Source organism: Entelurus aequoreus, linkage group LG12, assembly GCF_033978785.1.
Source record: "Entelurus aequoreus isolate RoL-2023_Sb linkage group LG12, RoL_Eaeq_v1.1, whole genome shotgun sequence".
Classification (NCBI taxonomy): domain Eukaryota; kingdom Metazoa; phylum Chordata; class Actinopteri; order Syngnathiformes; family Syngnathidae; genus Entelurus; species Entelurus aequoreus.
Genome location: NC_084742.1, coordinates 36,324,519 through 36,343,244, shown reverse-complemented (window position 1 = coordinate 36,343,244; position 18,726 = coordinate 36,324,519). Strand labels below are relative to the sequence as shown.

Here is an 18,726-nt window from a genome sequence, read left to right as displayed (position 1 = left end):
TTACCTGCACCCTGTCTCCAGCTGTCCTCTGCATCCCTGGGATCACGACCACTTCTGCTATCATGCGGCACATTCGCCACAGTAATCGGTATTTGGATCGAACTGCCCACCTCATAGGATTACAACATTGACATATTCATGAATCAGTGTATCTGCTCAATACACACTCTCTGGAGTACAAAACACACATAGGTGTCAAAAAGATTAAGTATTGCCTCCTTGTTTTGTATTTAATTTGTGAGTATTGAACCAAAAGACACAAATCTGCTCTGCAAGAATGAATTGTAAAAAAGCCAAAGCCGCATCAAGTGCAGAGCATTTCCTCTTGCTGTCACACAGGAAGTTTGTCTTTTTTTCGTGAACACTCACATCTTAGGACGCCTGCAACAAGACACTGGTGAGTAAGGCCGGCAGGTGCATTTTCATTCTAATTTCATCCAGTTGGCTGTAAATATTCTTCATAAACACATTCTGAGTATTTTATGTCCTACAAATGAGTTCAATACGCAAATATTTGCACTAGCACTAAACACTCAACCTACTGGTGCGCTGACGTGAACTTTTAAGAGAAAGTCCAAACGCTGGGATGCATTTCCAAACTGGCAGTGGCGGAGAAGTGATGGAGAAATATCGTCTGGATGATGACACTTGTGAAAGGGCTTTATTGGAAGTTGAGCTGTGCCTCCTGTTTCACCGTGTGGCGACAAGCTGTTTTTGTGTGGGGGTTTTCAACACTTTTTTCCCACATAGATGGGAGTGGTTATGAAATAAAAGCCATAAATGGGTTGTTCCGTCCCCACAGAATACAATGGAGGCCTCAAGTGGACAGAACCAGTCTTCCTACCATGATAACTTTGCCGACAAGATGGCAGACAGAGTCTTGCAGTCAAGTTTAAGGCAAATTCAGGATCTTGACCTGCAGACCACAACGTCCCCCTTAAGTGGACACACTTCCTCCGAATGCGGCCTGGCCAGAGAGGTCAACTGGGCCTCTCGCGACACATCAGTGGCCAAGATGGACACTTTTGCAGAGTCTCTAGCCGGTGACATCATGAACTTGTGCATTCAAAGCTGGCGAGAAGGAGAAGAACTGGGTGGAGTGTCACACCAACTGGCTGAAACCATCATCACGTCCTCCACCCGGGAAGCTAAGATGCTATTGTAAAGGGGTTCTAATGTTATTTCATGCAGCAATGCTCAAAATATTCATCTGGCTGGTTTTAATTCCGTTCAGTTCAGTTCAGTTTCAGTTTATTTCGAACATGCATATGATACAATGTAATGCATCACACAATTCCAGTTGTTTCATTACAGCACGTCCGAAAAGGACTAGGAAGAAGCAGAGCTTATTTAGTCCTATCCCTTTTCATACCATAGCAATTTTATCCAATTTCCTTGTTCTCTGTAACAGAACAGTCAACAAATAAATAATAAATAAATAATATACCATAGTAACCAAACAAATATTAAAATACATAAATAATCTTTGTCTAATTCACGCTGCAATACTCCCAAACACCCACTAGAATGCAGCATAAGACAATAATACTTCCAGTAAACTTCCTGTAAACAACTGGTGTCACTTTAGGTTACCCTTAAGCTTGCAAAGGCTGATCCTGCTGAGAAGAACTGAAAACATTAAAAAAAAGAAAAAAAGAAAAAAGGAATAGATAGATGCAAATACACACACACACACACACACACACACACACACACACACACACACACACACACACACACACACACACACACACACACACACACACACACACACACACACACACTTGCCTTGTATGCATACAACATACTGTACTAAGTCTTCATTAAAAACTTGCATGCAGCCAAATGTTCTGTTTTGCTGTTCATTGTGGGGCAGTGAACATATCTGCAGCCTTACTGTAGAGCTTCCTGTGAGTCGCCTTCATGGGGTCGGAACAAAGCAGCTCTACTTAAAAGCCCTGCTCATATTTGCTTTATTGCCTTTTGAGACAAGTTTTCTACTTGCAAAATAATTCTCACTTCTCTTCAGATCCGTGACAGATTCCGGAGGGTTATAGCTTGTAAGAAAGAGGCTGAATGTTCTATTACTGGTTTCCGGTTTTTGAGGGGACTGGCACTGTAAAACGTGCAGGGCAAAAGACTGAAGCGGGTACTTCCAGTCACACTTTTTGGGAATTTTGCCTATCATTTATAATCTCTATGTGAGACACAAACACATATGGCGTTCTCTTTTTTGTGCATTCTAACTCGTTAAAACCCGTTAGCAAGAGGCAGCTAACACCACAGGTAATGGGTATTCAATGTATTGCACCTATAAAAAAAACCCTTAAAAAAACCTCCAACAACGTAATGTAATAACAGGCACATTCATAATAACATGATATTTATGTATTTTGGTCATTTTAAGCATTGTCAGAACTGTTTTGGCGGGGTCGTATTGATTTTACTGAGCGCAACGTTCACTATTTCCTTCTAACAACAACTTCATTAAAGCAGCAGACTTCATGAAAGCCAACGACAACTACTTTAGGACAAATGATGATCCAGAAGCCTATGTTTTTGTGGCTAAATAAAAGGAGGATGAGCTACAAGTTTTAGAAGCTGTGTGATAAGCAGATTCAGCTCTAGTGAAACACTGAACATAGCAGTATTAGTAAGTGTTAAACAACAGATACAAAACTAAAAATATAATATAACAACCACTTACTGTACAATGTCCGCATTCACTGGTATGCAGACTGATGGGACGGTTATATCTTTCAGCACAATGATGAATTTATCATAATCCTCACTCCTGAGGTTAAAAAAAAAAGAGAAAAAAAAAAGGTGGCCGCAAACAAACGTCTTTTTGTGTCTTTCTCACGGTGTCTTCGGGTCCAAGTTGAAAGTCAAAGTTGACCAACCAATTTATAATCTATAATTATATATAGTACCGAATATGATTTATTAGTATCGCGGTACTATACTAATACCGGTATACCGTACAACTCTACTGACATCTAGTGTCTACTTTTAAGTCTGCGTGGTATAAGATGAGTAAAACATCAATGCAGTATTTGTATGCTATTTTACAATGACAACAATTCATAAAATCAAAAGTGAAAAAAAAAAGAAAAAAAAAATCAATATTAAAATAAGCCTCAAAACATTGCAACTTTTGCCGCAACTTTCTGAAAAAGCGTCCGCGAATACAGGCAATCACAAAAAAATCCTACCAAATCCCAGAGACGCTGAACGACAAAATCATGGTGAACATGGTTTATCGTTAATCTCCTTTTAGTTGATCTGAGGCTGAGGTTGATTTTCACTTTTTCAAGTCTCATAGGAAGTTTGAAATTTGCACTGAGTTGAAAGACAGCCTCCAGCGTCATGTTGGGAAGCAACAAAAACAAATGATTCCCGTGAAAAAGGCAAAGGTTCAGGAAAAACCCGATACATTTTAGGGAGCCAGGAATGTGTCCTACAATGTAATATTGTGTCAATGTCCTATGCTACTAATTCATAAAGACTAATGGCGTCAGAATCTGTGAATTTGATCCACACTCGGACCATCGGGCTTCTCCGGTTCCACATCTGACCTCTGACTTTTAACACCGTCACGCTCGTTCTCCTATCAAAAGTCCCAATTCCCTGCAGCCGGCGGCCGTTTATCTGTCATGTAGAAACACTGACGCTATCGGTTTCCCTGGAAGGAAGGAGAATGGCGGAAGTGGTGTTGAAAAGGACGCAATCGCTGCGTCGGACATGTCGGAACACGGAAGCGTGTTTGGACGGTGCTGTGAGAACTCCCAGGTTCTGTTATTGGAGGTTTATGTGGCTGCTGCCAATCTAGTTCCACCGCAGCTTTTGTTTGGATTCCCACAAGACGACGCTTGGAGTGTCGAGTCAATCTGGAAGGAAAAATGATTTGCGGAAGGTGCCCCCCACCCCCTCGGGCAGAGTGGTGCATGTTGAGACAGCAACACAGGTGTCAAATACTGTCTCGCGTCTGCGGTCAGTGTGCGACCTTGCAGAGCTCAAATAGCCCGCCAAGGTTTTGTTTTTTTCTTATTTTTTCTGTAATGACCCCTTTTATTGCAAAGTGTATGGAAAAGGACATTTTCATACACACTAAAGTTGTCCACAGTGTGGCCCGGGGGCCATTCATAAAATGTGGCATATGATAACATTAATCGAAGCAATGTGAGTACCGTATTTTTCGAAGTATAAGTCGCTCTGGAGTATAAGTCGCACCGGCCGAAAATGCATAATAAAGAAGGAAAAAAACATATATAAGTCGCACTGGAGTATAAGTCGCATTTTTTAGGGAAATGTATTTGATAAAACCCAACACCAAGAATAGACATTTGAAAGGCAATTTAAAATAAATAAAGAATAGCGAACAACAGGCTGAATAAGTGTACGTTATATGAGGCATAAATAACCAACTGAGAACGTGCCTGGTATGTTAACGTAACATATTATGGTAAGAGTCATTCAAATAACTATAACATATAGAACATGCTATACGTTTACCAAACAATCTGTCACTCCTGATCGCTAAATCCAATGAAATGTTATACGTCTAGTCTCTTACGTGAATGAGCTAAATAATATTATTTGATATTTTACGGTAATGTGTTAATAATTTCACACATAAGTCGCTCCTGAGTATAAGTCGCACCCCCGGCCAAACTATGAAAAAAACTGCGACTTACAGTCCGAAAAATATGGTAAGTAAAGAAAGAAAGCACAATTAAATGTCGATACTAATGACTAATTACACAAAGCCTTTTTCTAAAATTAAATAAAGTTATACAAATATTGTAGTAGTTTTATATACAAAACCCAAAACCAGTGAAGTTGGCACGTTGTGTAAGTCGTAAATAAAAACAGAATACAATGATTTGCAAATCCTTTTCAACTTATATTCAATTGAATAGACTGCAAAGACAAGATATTTAATGTTCGAACTGAGAAACTGAATTTATTTTTGCAAATAATCATTAACTTAGAATTTAATGGCAGCAACACGCTGCAAAAAAGTTGGCACAGGGGACTAACCACAAAAATCAAGAACATTACAACAAAAGTTAAACCTGTGAGATTTATCACTTTGCCCCTCATCATTATATATCATTATGTTTCCTGAGGGAACTCTCCTGAAGGAATCAATAAAGTTAGAAAGTATTGCACATGACTTTCTTCTTTACCACTGAAAAAACTATACAAGGGATCTTACATTATTTTTTAAATAAAGTCAATTATACTTTTGAACATTGATTAAACGTAGTAAATTACTTGCTTGCATAACTTAAATGACCTTTTAACAATACCTTAATATTTGGACACAAATGCAATTTAATTGTCACAATGTCATACAGTAATACTTTTTAAAGGTTTTACTCGACTGTGCTACATTTATGTGTTCAAAACATGCAAAAAGTTGTATCTAAAGTCCCATTAGAGTGTTATATAAAGTGAAATTTGCACGGGAGCACACCCTTTTCCTCACTCATTCTTGCATGCATTGACTTTGCATTGATCTAAACACTGACCGTAAGACAACCTGTACAATTCTTTGGGTAACCAGCCACACTTACAGTAAAGGAGCATGTACAGTCAAAATAAATTACGTGATTAATATCCATTTATACACGAATGAGACAGTATTGTTTTGCAAAAACCAGTGAAGTTGGCACGTTGTGTAATTCGTAAATAAAAACCGAATACAATGATTTGCAAATCCTTTTCAACTTATATTCAATTGAATAGACTGCAAAGACAAGATATTTAATGTCCGAACTGAAAAACTTCATTTTTTTTGCAAATAATAATTGACTTAGAATTTAATGGCAGCATTTTTTAAGCTTTTCAGGTGGAATTATTTCCCATTCTTGCTTGATGTACAGCTTAAGTTGTTCAACAGTCCGGGGTCTCCGTTGTGGTATTTTACGCTTCATAATGCGCCACACATTTTCAATGTGAGACAGGTCTGGACTACAAGCAAGCCAAAACAAGCCACTCTGTTGTAACACGTGCAGAATGTGGCTTGGCATTGTCTTACTGAAATAAGCAGGGGCGTCCATGAAATAGACGTTGCTTGGATGGCAACATATGTTGCTCCAACACCTGTACGTACCTTTAAGCATTAATGGTGCCTTCGCAGATGTGTAAGTTACCCATGCCTTGGGAACTAATACACCCACATACCATCACAGATGCTGGCTTTTGAACTTTGCACCTATAACAGTCCGGATGGTCCTTTTCCTCTTTGGTCCGGAGGACACGACGTCCACAGTTTCCAAAAGCAATAGGAAATGTGGACTCGTCAGACCACAGAACACTTTTCCACTTTGCATCAGTCCATCTTGGATGAGCTCGGACCCAGCGAAGCCGGCGGCGTTTCCGGGTGTTGTTGATAAATGGCTTTCACTTTGCATTGTAGAGTTTTAACTTGCACTTACAGATGTAGCGACGAACTGTAGTTACTGACAGTGGTTTTCTGAAGTTTTCCTGAGCCCATGTGGTGATATCCTTTACACATTGATGTCAGTTTTTGATGCAGTACCGCCTGAGGGATCGAAGGTCACAGCCTTGCCACTGACATGCAGTGATTTCTCCAGACTCTCTGAACCTTTTGATGACATTACGGACCGTAGATGGAGAAATCCCTAAATTCCTTGCAATAGCTGGTTGAGAAATGTTGTTCTTAAACTGCTGGACAATTTGCTCACGCATTTGTTGACAAAGTGGTGACCCTCGCCTCATCTTTGTTTGTGAATGACTGAGCATTTCACGGAAGCTACTTTTATACCCAATCATGGCACCCACCCGTTCCCAATTAACCTGTTCACCTGTGGAATGTTCCAAAAAAGTTTTTGATGAGCATTCCTCAATTTTCTCAGTCTTTTTTGCCACTTGTGCCAGCTTTTTTGAAAAATGTTTCAGGCATCAAATTCCAAATGAGCTAATATTTGCAAAAAATATCAACGTTTTCCAGTTCGAACGCTAACTAGCTTGTCTTTGCAGTCTATTCAATTGAATATAGGTTGACAAGAATTTGCAAATCTTTGTATTCTGTTTTTATTTACGATTTAGGATTTATACAACGTGCCAACTTCACCGGTTTTGGGTTTTGTAATTGCATGCATTAACGCGTTAACTTTGACAGCCCTTAAAAAAACAAAAACATTTTCCAAGCTCATGTGACTGAGAGGGACTGTTTTGTGACCCACTGGTAAACAATGTACCTTATTGGAGTCTTGTTGTGGATTGGGTTTGACCTCAGCGTTTATTAGGATAGCCACAAGATGACAGTTCTTTAAAACAAACAAGAATGTTGGAAGACAAAAGTGATTCGCGGCGTGAGCGCTAATACAGGTTGTGGAGTCTCGACTTGTGTCTGCGGTCATCGCGTGACCTTGCAGAATCCAAATAGAGGCGTTTTTGACACACAATCTGCCTGCCGTCAGAAACCAAAACATCATCATCAATATGTTTTTGTGGGGGAACAAACTATTTCCTTGCCTCTCTTGTCTTGATTGAATCCATTAGAACATGTGGGCACATTCAGGCCCGTCGAGGCCTCAAACTCACTCTCGCTGGACGTTCAGTTTGTGTTCGAAAGAAGCGGCTGTCACATCTGGAGGCTCCACCTCATTAGTATTCAAACTGATGCCTGCTATTTCTAAACATTTTTTTCTTCTCTTTTTTTTAAAATAAAGCAACATATATGGGGTGCCGATTGTAAAAGTTCAGTCACATTTTTCTTGCAGATATATTTTTCACATTTAGCTCACTTTTGTCACATTTAAATTTAAATGAAATGTTGACTCTAAACGATATATCTAAATGTTAAATATAAATATAAATGTTACATTTAATTCTTCAATCTAAATCTTAAATTTAATTCTTCAATCTAAATCTTAAATCCAAATGTTATATCTAAACCCAAATCTTAAATCTAAATCTAAATGTTAAATTTAAATGTTAAATGTACACCTAAATGTTAAATATTAATATAAATCTCAAATCCAAACTTAAACCTAAATGTTAAATCTAAATCCAAATGTTAAAACTAAATCTACATTTTAAATTTAAACCTAAATGTTCAATCTAAACCTTAATTCTAAATGTAAATGTGAGCGTTGAATGTTAACTCTAAACCTAAATGTTTAATCTAAATATAAATGTTGCAAGATACAAATCTGATTTAGAACAGTGCCCCCAATCCCTTAACCTAAGTCCTGCACCAAACAGAAAATAAATCCATAGACATACATCTGAATTAATTTTTGATCCTGCATATTTGGCAAAAGGGTATCACTTTTCTTTGTGGAAAAACTATGTTTTATGAAAATTGGCCAATTTCTTTTCTTTTTTTTTAAACACCCAATTGCATTCATCTTAAGTTGGTAATAATGGATAAACACTTGATGAATAAAAAACGCAATGTGAGCACAAGTTAATATTGGTGCTGTCATGACGTGATTTTTTTTTTTTTTTAATCAAATTGGTTATATTTTGAAATTTGGATTAATCATGATTAATCACAGCTGAGTATTCACTTGCATTATTAAAACATGCTTAAGAAAAGACCCCTATATTTATAAACAAAATGTAATTTTATTGTCGGAAAGTTTTTACGTATGACTTGAACGCAAGTCATTTATTTGCACAAAACTTGGTAACAGTTTCATCTAAAGCTCTCTCAGGTTGTATTTTGGGGTAAAATTTGCCAGCAAACACACCGGTCGGAGTCTCCTCACTCATTTGTGTACTGCATGTATCCATTGATCTGATCATTGATCAGATCAATTAATAATTAATTTGTTAAGTTAGAAGAGTAAAAATAAATTGCACGATTAAACAAATTTTGTTCATAATTAATGTGATATTTTTTCTGATTAATGAAATGAGTTAACTTGTTAATTTTGACAGCCCTATAGTTAATATAATATGGTAAATGGTTAATTGCAACAGGCATGCAGTGTGGATCATGTAAATGTAACATTGGTGGAATACCTGTGTCACCTTGGACTGCTAGGACCCTCTGGCATGTGGAGCAGCAACGCCCCTTTAAAGGGATATAAATGCCACAGAATCAACCCAAATTGTAGTATATATTGTTATTTTATTTCCAATCAACTTACTGTCACAAGATAGATGCAATATGTTCTGGTCGCTTTTAAATTCTTTGTGTGTTTAATTTCAGTGGAACGTTTGTTGTTCTGTCATTTTGGATTAAAGTTGAAAGGAGCTATTCAGAATGTCCCTCCCATTATTTGCATTAAACTGGACTTTTCATGACAAAAAGAAGCCTTGAAAACGACAGCAATAACAAATCACTCACGGCAGGCCACAATATTAGCATCTTCTCTTTGGAAAAGCAAGTCCAGGCTCACACTTACTTCTCTGTTTTGAATTCATCATTTATAATTACTCTAGAGATTTAAAAATGCATATATTTTCTGTAAAACCACTAACATACGCTAGACGCTGGTGTTCTTTTTTGGTTAAACAAAAATCATTCAATCAAAGTGTATTTATGTATATAGCCCTTAATCACAAGTGTCTCAAAGGGCTGCACAAGCCACAACGACATCCTTGGCTCAGATCCCACATCAGGGCAAGAAAAAACTCAACCCAATGGGATACAATGAGAAACCTTGGAGGGGACATCAGATGTGGGGACCCACCCCTGGGCGACCGGTGCAACGGACGTCGAGTGGATCTAGTTAATAGTGTGAGAGTGTTAAAAATATAACTGTGAGCAAGTTGCAAACAGCCCTAAGTAGAATGCAAACTACTGAACAGGTCTCCTGGTGGCCAAAATGGGGAAATGCATGTGTTTTGTCCTTTGTAGGAGAAAAAAAAACTGATGCATTACATCTGTGCTGTGACCTACCGGTATATAAAATCAAGTGCCTCTGTTTTACTTGTGAATCCAAACTAGAAAAACCAGAAAAAGGTCAGAATGTGGGTGGAAATTATATAAAACAAGAATACTGTAATAAACACTTTTAGGAGTGCCTCAGAGCTCCGTGCCAGAGGAATTGAGGGTTTAAAAGGGGGGGAAAAAAGAGAAAAAATCACTGTAAAAAGAATCTGTTTTCAAGATACACAGACTTAAATATCGATACTATCGATAAGTTTAAGATAGTTATTTTTCAAGTTTATTCCCACAAAAATCGGTACCTCCAACAAGGTTAAGAACCACTGATCTAGCATAATTGTGTCAGAGTCCAGTCCATAGTGCAGGGGTATCCAAAGTGCGGTCCGGGGGCCATTTGCGGCCCGCATGTAATTTTTTAATGGCCCCACGACACATTCTAAAAATAAGCTAAAAAAATAAACAAAACATAAAAAGTGGTCTAAAAGAGCAAACAGGTGAAATGTAACAAGAAAATGTTGCAATGTTGACTCTAACAACGCAAAGTTGCCATGCAGGCTGTTTCTTTCTTTAAAAAATAATAATGAATCAAAATCAATGTCATTATGAATTATTGACCTATTCAAGGCTCCTATTACGTCACATTAAATATTCCACTTTGAGAAAATGTTGCATATTTTGTGTTAGCCATATAAAAAAACTAAGCTGTTTTTTTTTAAATTTTTTTAAAGAAGGGCCTAAAACGAACAAACAAAAAACATAAACAACAATAAAACTTATATATATATATATATATATATATATATATATATATATATATATATATATATATATATATATATATATATATATATATATATATATATATATATATATATATATATATATATATATATATATATATATATATATATATATATATATATATATATATATATATATATATATTTTACACTTTAATGAGTAGGACCCTTTTGGATCCCCAATCATTTTAGTGGGACTTTCTTTTTTAAGTGTCATTGCTCAAAAAAAAAAAATTAATTAAAAGCAATGTTGTTATGAGTTATTGACCTTTTTAAAGCTCCAAATATTATATAATCTCGAATATTCCACTTAAAATTTTAATTGGGTGAAAATATTGCATATTTTGTTTTTTCCATAACAAACAGGATTTTTTTGGACAAAAGGAGCACACAACTTAAATCTTTAACAACGTTATATTGACAGATAGACCTAATGTTGATCTAGCCTGTGCATCGGTTGGGGACATCTCTGCGCTGCTGACCCGTCTCCGCTCGGGACGGTTTCCTGCTGGCCCCACTATGGACTGGACTCTCGCTGATGTGTTGGATCCACTGTGGACTGGACTTTCACAATATTATGTCAGACCCACTCAACATCCATTGCTTTCGGTCTCTCCAAGGTTTCTCATAGTCATTCACACCGACGTCCCACTGGGGTGAGTTTTTCCTTGCCCGTATGTGGGCTCTGTACTGAGGATGTCGTTGTGGCTTGTGCAGCCCTTTGAGACACTTGTGATTTAGGGCTATATAAATAAACATTGATTGATTGATTGATTGATTGATAGAGATTTAAACCTTGAATAATAATAATAATAATAATAAAAACCTTTGGAGTCCCAAGGATCAAGCCTGAGTGGAGGCCTAAATGTAAATAATAAATGGGTTATACTTGTATAGCGCTTTTCTACCTTCAAGGTACTCAAAGCGCTTTGACAGTATTTCCACATTCACCCATTCACACACACATTCACACACTGATGGAGGGAGCTGCCATGCAAGGCGCTAACCAGCAGCCATCAGAGGCAAAGGGTGAAGTGTCTTGCCCAAGGACACAACAGACGTGACTAGGAAGGTAGAAGGTGGGAATTGAACCCCAGTAACCAGCAACACTCCGATTGCTGGCACAGCCACTCTACCAACTTTGCCACGCCGTCCCTATATATATATATATATATATATATATATATATATATATATATATATATATATATATATATATATATATATATATATATATATATATATATATATATATATATATATATATATATATATATATATATATATATATATATATATATATATATATATATATATATATATATATATATATATATTGTATTGGTTATTGAAATATAAAATATCAAAATGGCCCCCGCTTGCTTTGATTTTTCAGTGTGCGGCCCTTAGTGGAAAAACTTTGGACACCCCTGCCATAGTGGATCTAACATAATAGTGTTGTTATACTGTTACAGTGTCCTATATTTACTGTTATTAAGAATATTTAATCCATATTTGCCTAAAATATGTGCCTTGTGTGATGAACACATTAACAACAACATTGCAAAAATCATTTCGTTGATCTTGACGAATTTCAAGTAAAAAGTATCTGTATCGGCCATACGCGGTATTGGGTCGATACCAACTTTTGCAGTATCGCCTATTGCTAGTGAGACAGCGCCGTCCTCCTACTCCTCCTTCTCCTTCTTCTCCTCGTCGCCACCCCCCCCCCCCCACCCCACCCCCCGGGTGATGAAGAGGTTAAACCAGCCCCTCTCAGCCTGCTCTGCAGCTCCAGTTCGGCTCCGGGCAGCTGGAAAGCGCACAGCAGGACATGGAGCTTTAACTCCTTCCCTCCTTTCGCATGGAGATCTAACTTTTCTCTCTCCCCCAAAAAAAGTCCTGGAGAGACCCCCTTCCTCCCCCCCACCCCCCTGGGCCCCTGACCCCATCCAGCCACTCCCGCCCACCCTGCCTCGCCGCTCTTCTCCCGGGTTCCATGCGTCGGGAGCGCCATGGCCGCTCCGAGCGCGCAGCAGCAGAACCAGAACCAGGATTACTTCCGATCTGTGAGCAGCGAGTCCACCACCTACATGATGGTTCCGGCCGGCGGACCCGGCGCAGGACGCAGGGAAGCGCCCTCCAAGATGTGGGTGGCCCTGGTGGTGGTCGTGGTGGTGGTGCTGCAGGTTGCCTCCACCACCGGACTCTTTGTCTACCTGAACATGTCCATATCGCAGGTAAGCCCTGTCTGCAAGCAGGAACTACGCCTCGGCCCTTTTTTAACCCTTGACGCACCAAACTCATCATGTTGCTTACTGGACGTGTTGTTTTGCAAGGCAATGCGCGTTATCGATAAAGCACAAGGCAAATCAAAGTGCATACAGGTGCACTAAATGACAAGAAGGCGAATCGAAACACCACGATGCAGATCAAATACTTTCACTTGGGTTATGCATATGCAGAAAATAAGTGATGTCATCCTGAATGTGTGCAAGTTTGCATTCTCAATATATGTTCTCTATACATGCATAGAAGTTGGACACTTTTTGAAGTATATATATTTTTTAAATAACCCTTATATTAGAAGGTGTTTGTATTTATTGTCCCTCTGGACCAGTGGTTCTTAACCTGGGTTCGATCGAACCCTAGGGGTTCGGTGAGTCTGCCTCAGGGGTTCGGCGGAGGTCAAAACACACCCGACTCATCGTGTAAATACAAACTTCTCCTTATCGGCGAATTATGGATACGGCAACAGCTGACTGGTTTGCAGGTGTGTAATTTGTTGTGAGTTTATGCACTGTGTTGGTTGTGTTCTTTCAACAAGGTGATGTTCATGCACGGTTCATTTTATGCACCAGTAAAAAAAACATGGTAACACTTTAGTATGGGGAACATATTCACCATTAATTAGTTGCTTATTAACATACAAATTAGTAACATATCGGCTCTTAACTAGTCATTATTAAGTACTTTATTAATGCCTTATTAGGCATGGCCTTATTATAACCCTAACCCTCTAACCCTGACCCTAACCCTAACCAAATAACTCTAAATTAAGTCTTTATTACTTAGAATATGTTCCCCATACTAAAGATTTACCAAAAACATATAACTTTGTCTTGAATTTGAAAAAAAACATCATTTTATTTTTCACTAAAGAAGGGTTCGGTGAATGCGCATATGAAATTGGTGAGGTTCGGTACCTCCAACAAGGTTAAGAACCACTGCTCTGGACCAATGTGGTCGCATTGTGCTCGCAAAGCTCCATTAAAATCAAAGTTATAATTTTTTTTCTATAACCTCATGCTATATTTTTCCCGCTACACCTCATTTTCGGAAAGTATTCAGCATTTGTGACCCCGCGTAATACCAATTTTATTTTCTCTGTTTCAAATTAAAATAATGTCGTTTTTTTTAAAATGGTAATTTAAAATAGAAAGTGGTTTGATGGCGCTATCTGCAGGATGCTGCAGTTAAGAGTTCAGCAGAGGGCACAGTCTCAAGTCAATTTCCAGCAGAAAGAAGCTTTGACAATTAAGACGTGTTGTGTAACTGCACGTTTGTTTTTTTTTAAGTACAATACTGTATATACTGTATGTATGGCGATTAGAGGTGAACTGTAACGATTGATAGATATATCGATAGATCGATTTATATTCCTATATTTCAAGTATATACATTTTCGAATTAATCGCGATTCTTATTTGTAACGATTCTTAATCGATTAAAAAAAAAAGGTAAATGGGTTATACTTGTTTTGCGCTTTTCTACCTTCAAGGTACTCAAAGCGCTTTGACACTATTTCCACATTCATCCATTCACACACACATATGGCGGGGGCTGCCATCAGGAGCAAGGGTGAAGTGTTTTGCTCAAGGACACAACGGACGTGACTAGGTTGGTAGAAGCTGGGGATCGAACGAGGAACCGCACCACTCCGTCCCCAAAATCTATTTTTTTATTTTTTTATTTTATTTTATCAATTTTTTAAAATCTGACCTGTCCAGCCACTCAGGCAAATCATATTGTTGATGTAGATGCCCATATCTGCTGGAAATGTTGGATACTTCCTTATTTGTATTTGACTTTATTAAATGTTTGCGTCAAATTTTATTTAACAAAACCAGGTTTCTTTTAAGTAATATAGAAATGTATCACACCTGAAAACCTGTTCATCTATTTTATGGAGCAATGTAATTAATCATAGAACTGGCACCCAATGTTATTAAAAAGTATGGATTTTGAATTGAGAATAGTTTTGAATCAAGAATCGATTTTAAATCGAATTATTATCCTCAAGAATCGAATTGAATCGTGCGGTGCCCAAAGATTCACAGCCCTAATATTATCAATCTGTGCTGGGCAATTTGGCCTTCCTGAAGACGGCTATAGCTCCAACATCGAATTTATCGATACTTGAAAAAAAGAAAACATTGAATTTAAGAACGGCAGACTTTATATGAAGTTTAACACTTTTAATAATAAGGTTGTTAAATGTTATTCAAGTCTGTCTGTCAGTCTGTGGTGTTATAAAAACAAAAATGGCGGATATCTTCGGTGGTCGAGAAAGGTCATAACAACTGTCACAAGTCAAGATTATAAATTACAACACAAAAACGTTAATGCAAAAGCCACAACAAAGACAAATGACACAACACAATAATATAAAGCCACAACTGAACTTTACACCACAAACGATGCGATGGACAAAAGGGAAGTGACAGATGAGCAAGTCTGCAGGCGCACCATGTTGAGACGGAAGGTTGAAAACAGTGTAAGAAACACTCACTGTATTTTGGTATTGTTGAAAAAGTTAGAAATAGTTATTTATAAAAGTGGGGGAAATAATCGATTTTTAAATGCATCGCAATTCGCACTTGGATGATTATAAAATCGATTAGTAAACGTCAATCATCGATAATCGATTTATTTACTGTAAATAAATTAATGCAGATAGTTGTAAAATGTGGCTGACTGCAGCGAGCCACCTCACAGAGAATGAGCAGCTCCTTTACTACAGGGCACTTATGTTACAGTTTTGCACACATTTCCACAAATCTAATAAATGTAAGTCAACTATTTCTTGTTTCAAATGCAATGTTTTCAAAAGTTTTAAGTCATAAACGCTTATTTAGTGAAACAAAAAGAAATGTAAAATTGCTCAAACATACATAAATTAAAGATAATAATCAATAATAATCGATTTTTAATCGAATCGTAACTTTCTTTTTTTTAATTAAAGATTTATTTCGGATTTTCAATTTTTACACATTTACAGCAGTATACATTGAATTGTTGGCAATGCAAATGCCCACAAAACACCACAAACAACAGGGGGAGGGAGACAACAAGAAGACACATTTCAATAAGACTAATCTTAACAGTCAGTGAAGAAAATAAAAAAAAACATACATACACACACACCCCTATACACGAATACAGTAAAGTGTTATGAACAAATAAAACCAACAATATGCATATTTGTATACAAACATACACACAAACATACATACCCCCCCACCCCCAAAAAAGAAAACAAAATAACAAAAAAAAAACAAAAACAAAAAACAAAAAAAAGATTAAAAAACAAATAGTAACTTCTGAATCGTAATCATGAGGTGGTCAAAGATTCCCACCTCTAGTTATTTATAACTGAAAAAGTTATAACTTTGTTCATCACTTTTTGTCCGTGTGTCACTGAAACTTGTCCCGCTGTCACTTCCGTCATGTTTTTATGATGATGTGAGTAGTGGCAGGTCAAACCACTGCTCACTTAACCTGAAAAGATTTAGTTGCACTTAATATCTCAAGTAAACCTACTGTTAATAGGCTGAAGACATGTTGGTTGCACTTTATTTTTGTTAATAATTTTGGATTATTTTTATGCTGGAAAACAAAGGCAGAAGTAGCAGGTAAATCTATTTTTAAAATGTTGGTTACTGTACTTTTATTGAAAATTGCTTGAATGTGTTTACTCTTGTTAGTTCAACCTAATGTGTTGGTTGCACTTTATTCAAATAAGACGTGAATGCATTGGCCGTTAATCATTAACTTGCTTGTTTGTATCTATAATTAATTTATACAAAATCCCCTTACAAGAAATAACAGGAATAGGTAACTTCACCTGCAGGGTCCAGTATCCAATATTTATTTCACAGTCACACTGCTTGAATTGTTTTGTTAATTGTTACTGAATCGGTTTAGTCCATGTCCACACGAACACAGATACTTAATAAACGCTTACTTATCTCTGCGTTTAGGCCTCTTGTCCACACGCAGGCGCATACTTTTGTCTTTAAAAACGCAAACTTTTGCAAACGCTGGCCAAAGTGGAGAGTTCCAAAACTCTCTGCTTATGCGTGTACACGACGGCACACACGGAGACTTGTGATGTGATGCTCTGTCATTTCCAAGCTCAACAACGCTTTAAACACACTATAAGAGGACTTACTGTATGTTTGAACATACATATGCTGCTCTTTTCACTCAACATTAATAAAAAAGACCCATCAAAAGAGGCTTTGCAACACTCCCGCCAGCGCTAATGACAGTCAGCTGTTTTGGATACGATCACTGTGGAACCTCCACTTGATGGAACAAGTTTGACAAGCAAGACATTTTGCTTTATGTCATAAGAAAGGTGCAACATGATCTTATGTGTTTAGTCCTTTTTTAACAACAAATCATGAAGTCAACTTACGTGTCTTGCTTCCATTTTTGTAGATGGAGTTGGGCGAAACCGTGCTCGCGCGTAAAAAGCGACCAAGCAACTAAAAAAAATATGATGTTGCATCCTCCTTGTAGTGAGTACTAATATTAAAGACAATATCATCATCACTCGAAGCGAGTATGACGATCCTCCTGGTAGGGGTGTATCCCTTTATGGAGGATGCCTGTGCGTGACTTTGTTTAACGTGGGGAGACTGGTGCACAGACAGTCACCACATGATCCTTGACAGATCCGGGTCAGGGTCCAGTGGCATGGAGTCCAAGACGACTGGGGACCCTTTTCTGCTGCAGCCTTCATCCGCCATCCCAGCCATTGTGACGCTCCATAGGGTTAGCAGTAGAGATGTCCGATGATATCGGCCTGCCGATATTATCGGCCGATAAATGCGTTAAAATGTAATATCGGAAATTATCGGTATCGTTTTTTTTATTATCGGTATCGTTTAAAAAAAAAAAGGTATTTATTTTTTATTAAATCAACATAAAAAACACAAGATACACTTACAATTAGTGCACCAACCCAAAAAACCTCCCTCCCCCATTTACACTCATTCACAATCATTCACACAAAAGGGTTGTTTCTTTCTGTTATTAATATTCTGGTTCCTACATTATATATCAATATATATCAATACAGTCTGCAAGGGATACAGTCCGTAAGCACACATGATTGTGCGTGCTGCTGGTCCACTAATAGTACTAACCTTTAAAAATTAATTTGACTAATTTTCATTAATTACTAGTTTCTATGTAACTGTTTTTATATTGTTTTACTTTCTTTTTTATTCAAGAAATTTTTTTAAATTTATGTATCTTATTTTATAAAAACATTTTAAAAGTACCTTATCTTCACCATACCTGGTTGTCCAAATTAGGCATAATAATGTGTTAATTCCACGACTGTATATATCGGTTGATATCGGTATTGGTTGATATCGGTATCGGTAAATAAAGAGTTGGACAATATCGGATATCGGCAAAAAGCCATTATCGGACATCCCTAGTTAGCAGTCATCCTCCGCCTGTTCCACCGTTGAGGTCTTAGGTTGTTATTTCCCCATAACTGGGCCCACATGGATGTGGGAGTGCCTTCTTCCGTCATTGCAGCCGTTGTGGTGGTTCATACATCTACCGTCTCCCGCCTGCTCCGCCGTTGAGGTCTTCACCGTATCCCTGGCTAGGGGGCAGTCAGGTACTAGGCTTTTGCCTAGGGCCACCTGGGGTAACTGTAGTAAAGGGGTTAACCTCCTAGTGCCCCAAAGACCCCATAGAGGAGCCTCCACTGCCGGATGCACTTTAACGTCATGCCCAGGACAA

The 18,726-nt window shown here is 37.7% G+C and overlaps 1 protein-coding gene across 1 annotated transcript in view; it reads left to right on the top strand.

Moving 5' to 3' along the window:
• The first annotated feature begins 12,482 nt into the window (after positions 1 to 12,482).
• The window catches only part of LOC133662164 (tumor necrosis factor ligand superfamily member 10-like), an 80,471-nt gene continuing 74,227 nt past the window's right edge, over positions 12,483 to 18,726 (top strand). Inside the window, exon 1 of the mRNA XM_062065899.1 lies at positions 12,483 to 12,917. Within this exon, the coding sequence (XP_061921883.1) occupies positions 12,693 to 12,917 (225 nt within the window). The 5' untranslated portion in view covers positions 12,483 to 12,692. The remainder of the gene's footprint in view (positions 12,918 to 18,726) is intronic.